Source organism: Cajanus cajan, chromosome 11, assembly GCF_000230855.2.
Source record: "Cajanus cajan strain Asha chromosome 11, NIPB_CcT2T_4, whole genome shotgun sequence".
NCBI lineage: Eukaryota > Viridiplantae > Streptophyta > Magnoliopsida > Fabales > Fabaceae > Cajanus > Cajanus cajan.
In genome coordinates, this window is record NC_138527.1 from 40,737,512 (window position 1) to 40,741,972 (window position 4,461).

A 4,461-nucleotide genomic window follows, 5' to 3' on the forward strand; every position below is an offset into this window, starting at 1 on the left:
TAAGAAAAATGGGAGAGCATGCCCCTCCACCTCCAGCCTCCAGGTCTCGTTTCCTCCGCCGAGATTAGTGAGACGTGTAGAGTTTCTTCACCACAAAATAAGTTTAGGCCAATAAAGTAATTAAACAAATGTCTTAATTGCGTCTAATTTCTGAAATTATACAATTTATAAAAGTTACATACATTTTGACACCCTACCAGTTTGATATGGTTACTTATAATTAAATGAATAAATACAAAAAAAAAAAATGAATTTGTGAAATTTAATAATAATAAAAATGAGGAGATTTTTTATTTTCAATGTAATTAATTCCCCCCCCCCCCCCCAAACCCAAACGGTGTCGCTTGGCCTGCGCAATTGGCAGAGGAAACGGAGTTGTTGTAGGTGGCATCTTGGCGTATGGTTGAAGAATCTTGGTTAACGTCAAAATTACTTGCGACTCTAACCAATCTGGCCTTTGTCATCATCAATTTTGTTAGTTTTCTCCGCTTCCTTTCTTGTGTTTTTTTCCCTAATTAACGCCTCCTCGCCTCATTCTTGAATTCAACTTTCGTGTTTGCAATAGAATTGATTATTGACAGAGGATGGGTAGCGAAGAAATGAATTTGATGGAGAACGAAGGGGGGAATCGTGGAAAGGAAGGGAAAGGGAGAAGGCTGTGGAAGAAGGTGAAGTACCAGCTGGTGGAGTACCACTCCTTGCCTGCCTATTTGAGAGACAATGAATACATTCTCGGTCATTATCGCTCTGAATGGCCCCTCAAGCAGGTTTTGTTTAGCATCTTCACCATCCACAACGAAACTCTCAACGTTTGGACGTAAGCCTCTGCTTTTGCATATCACTTTTTACTCTTTCCCCTTCCCACTTTATTCAATTCCAACCATTTCTCATTCTCTGTTGCTCTTGCTGGATAATATCGCCACATCATTTAATAATTCATTGTTTTATGATATAACCAATGTCACTGCTTCATTTCCCCCCAAAAGAACAAAGTTACACATGTAGGTTGTAAGGGCTTGATTCAATAAATTTCTTCTGAAGCACTTTTAGGGGAAAAAATGTCAAATTAGTTTCTCCATAAACTATTTTATAAAAGTTCTCTGATATTAACTTATGCCTTATGAAGAATCTTATTTTCTTCTTATTTTTATTCTCCTAGAAATGCTTTCGGAGAATAATTAGCTTTCACTAGAATGATGTTATAGTCACTACAGAATTCAGGGTATTTGTATGTTAGAAGACCCTTTCCTTTATGTATTTGTCATCAATGAGGAAAGGGGATTTTACTGTATGTGAGTGTAGTTCAATTTGGATGGTTTTATAAGAGGGCATGCTAATGCTTGTGGGTGGCTCCCAGCCTCTCACTATTCTTGCCTTGTGAGGCTGCAGAAAGGTAGTTTTTGCATCAGAAACCATGATTGACTGTTCACATTTCACAAACCATCGATATCAATTTTGTATCTTTTATATTCAAATAATTATTTGGTCTTCTTCAATTTAAGGAGGGTATATGATGCAAAAAATTCTGTTGAACCTTCAAAAAGAAGTTGTAGAACAAGGTTGTTTATAAGTGAATAATATTCAGTTACCTCTACCTTTTTTATATCTGTTTTGTTTTTCTTGTCTGTCTCGTGTCTCTCAATGGAGTTGGATAATATGTCTATTGCCTTATAAATTTTGACTATATATTTTTGTTTCTCATTTATTGTCTCTTTTTTAAGGATATAGACCACTAGAATGACATAACCAATATTTGGATTGAAGAAATATGCTTTTATGTAGTTCCTAATTTTCTTGTTCTCAATCATAAAATGACAAAATGTTATCTCTTGAAGGCATTTGATTGGGTTCTTCATATTTCTGTCATTGACCATATACACTGCCATCAAAATTCCAACGGTTGTAGATCTTAATTCGTTACAGCATTTGCCTGACATGCTCAAGAAGGCTGACCTGCAAAAGTTACAATTAGAACTCTTGACGTGCCTCCCTTCCATGCCTGATTTGCACAGACTCAGGGAGGAAATCTCAAGCTGGCATGTTAAAGAACATCTGTATAATTGTCTGCCTGGAAGATTTTCGGGTAGCAATCATACTGATGTATGTGTTCTGGTAATCATTTTACAATTGAATACTTGTTTCATTCCTATTTTTTCCTTTGTGGCTGGGGGAGAGACAGTGAGGTGTTAAACTAGTTCTCTGGTTATTAGCTAATGTGGCAGAGTACAAATTTAAATGATATGGTTGAGGAAACACTGAATGATGGATTAAAGAGGCTAGTTCTTCAATAACTTCCTAATGTCAAGATTTCAATAACTTCCTGTTTAAATTGATGATTGACTGACTAGGTTTTGGGAGCCAATGCAACATTGCTTATTTGTTTGTTGGTTATGTGTGCAGCATAGCGTAAAAGAGGACCTGGCGAACATAATTGCACCACTTTTGATTAGACCAATTACAAGGTGGCCATTCTTTGCATTTTTAGGGGGTGCCATGTTTTGCTTGCTAGCTAGCAGTATTTGCCATCTCCTCTCGTGTCACTCTGAGCGCATGGCATACATTATGCTCAGGCTCGACTACGCTGGAATTGCAGCTCTGATATCTACCTCTTTCTATCCTCCAGTATATTACTCTTTTATGTGTTATCCATTTTTCTGCAACCTTTACTTGGGATTTATCACTGTATTGGGTATCGCCACCATCTGCTTTTCACTACTCCCAGTGTTCCAAAATCCAGAATTCCGCACCATCCGAGCATCTCTCTTCTTTGGAATGGGAATGTCTGGTGCAGGACCTATTCTGCACAAGCTTTTTCTATTCTGGGGCCAGCCAGAAGTGTTTCACACAACCGGCTACGAGATTCTGATGGGTGCACTCTATGGAATTGGAGCACTGGTTTATGCCACTAGGATTCCAGAACGATGGATGCCTGGGAAATTTGACATTGCCGGACACAGTCACCAATTGTTTCATGTATTGGTGGTGGCTGGGGCATACGTTCACTATCGGGCAGGGTTAGTTTATCTCAGGTGGCGTGACCTTGAAGGTTGTGGAGTCAATGAGCTATGAACGGATCTGTGGTTGAATACTCTTCTATTATATAATTGGTAAGTAAGTATACATGCACCCCTCTTAACTGATGTGAATTTGTGATTCCAGTAAGGAGTAAGGGGTGTTTATGCAATTATAGGCATTACGTACACACTTAGAACCCTCAGCACAAGTAAACTAGTAGTAGGCCATAAAAAAATCATTTGGTCGTGTGGAAACCACATGATATATAATGTAGTCAATGAAATTTAGGATCTATTGGATTTCAGATAGACTGCAGCAGTTAAATATGCTAAAAAAATTGTTTATGATATAATTCCTTTTGAATTCTTTTTAGATGTTACTTTTTAAAATCTTTGACGAAAGTATTATTTTCTTTTGAAATTTGATCCAATTATTTTTTAAAAGATAAAAATACTTTAAGCATAACATACGTGAATTTAACATAATTTATCATAATTTTTTGGTTTAGGCCCTTTTAGTTCAAACTGAATTTAATTAATAACATGTCAGTATCGGAGGATGACTTAAATTTTTTAAACTAAGATATTATATTTAATTAGTCGTGGTTGAGACTCTCTTAAAGACGTCCCAGTTGTGCTTCTTAATAGAGATTAGATATCGATGAAATTGGTGATATTTTGCACATACATTGTGAAAAAATATATATATTTAAAGTGTTTCCTGCAAATACTGTTCTTACTCATTCACATCCCTTTGCACTGCTGAAGATAGCAATCGAACATCACTTAACATGCATGTGAGTGATTAAAATTGAATCAAGAGATTTTCTCCCTCTCTCTCACACATGAAAAAGCGTGTGCACAACATGCACATTTAACTCTACTTCATTAACCATTAAATTGAATGGAAAGAAAAAATAATAATAAATTTTAAATTTTAGTATGTTATATTTAATTTGATATAAGGAGATGAAAAGTACAACTAAAATAAAGCTAACTTTTCCTTTTACCCTTACAATTATATCCAATAAGAATGATTTATATCTCTTTATTAAATGAAAAAAATTAAAGTAAAGTATTTTTTTATCTTTTTAAAAATGAAGTTAAGAAAATCTTTAAACCTTTAAAAAATACACGAAATCTCTACTCAGGAGTATTGGTATACAACTACAATAAATACTTGCACAAAAAATTTTGTCAGTCATAATAATGATACTCATTTTGACCAAGATTGTCTTATAGAAAATATTTGTTGTTTATAAAAAGAAAATGTATATCCATTTTTTCTCTCTTTTTTCACAAATTTCGTTTGTGGTATGGCATTTTCTTTTAAGATAAAGTTTGATTAATTTCACTGACTTTTAGAGAGGATCAAATTATATTTACTCTGTTTGATATATTATTTCTCTTAAACATTGGCTTATGTTCGAGTCTCGTATGTAAAAGA

At 34.9% G+C, this 4,461-nt stretch overlaps 1 protein-coding gene across 3 annotated transcripts; it reads left to right on the forward strand.

Annotated features, from left to right (window-relative positions):
* The first annotated feature begins 315 nt into the window (after positions 1-315).
* On the forward strand, positions 316-3,387 carry LOC109811181 (heptahelical transmembrane protein 4). 3 transcript variants are annotated; one of them, XM_020374845.3, is made up of 4 exons: positions 316-474; positions 566-817; positions 1,836-2,100; positions 2,401-3,387. In XM_020374845.3, the coding sequence occupies exons 2-4, from the start codon at positions 585-587 to the stop codon at positions 3,067-3,069; spliced, it is 1,167 nt and encodes a 388-aa protein (XP_020230434.1). In that variant the 5' UTR covers positions 316-474; positions 566-584; the 3' UTR covers positions 3,070-3,387. The 3 variants fall into 3 exon arrangements, with proteins under 3 accessions (XP_020230434.1, XP_020230433.1, XP_020230435.1); XM_020374844.3 differs by having other exon boundaries at positions 317-474; positions 1,836-2,112; XM_020374846.3 differs by lacking the exon at positions 316-474 and having other exon boundaries at positions 676-817; positions 1,924-2,112.
* Positions 3,388-4,461: the final 1,074 nt, after the last annotated feature.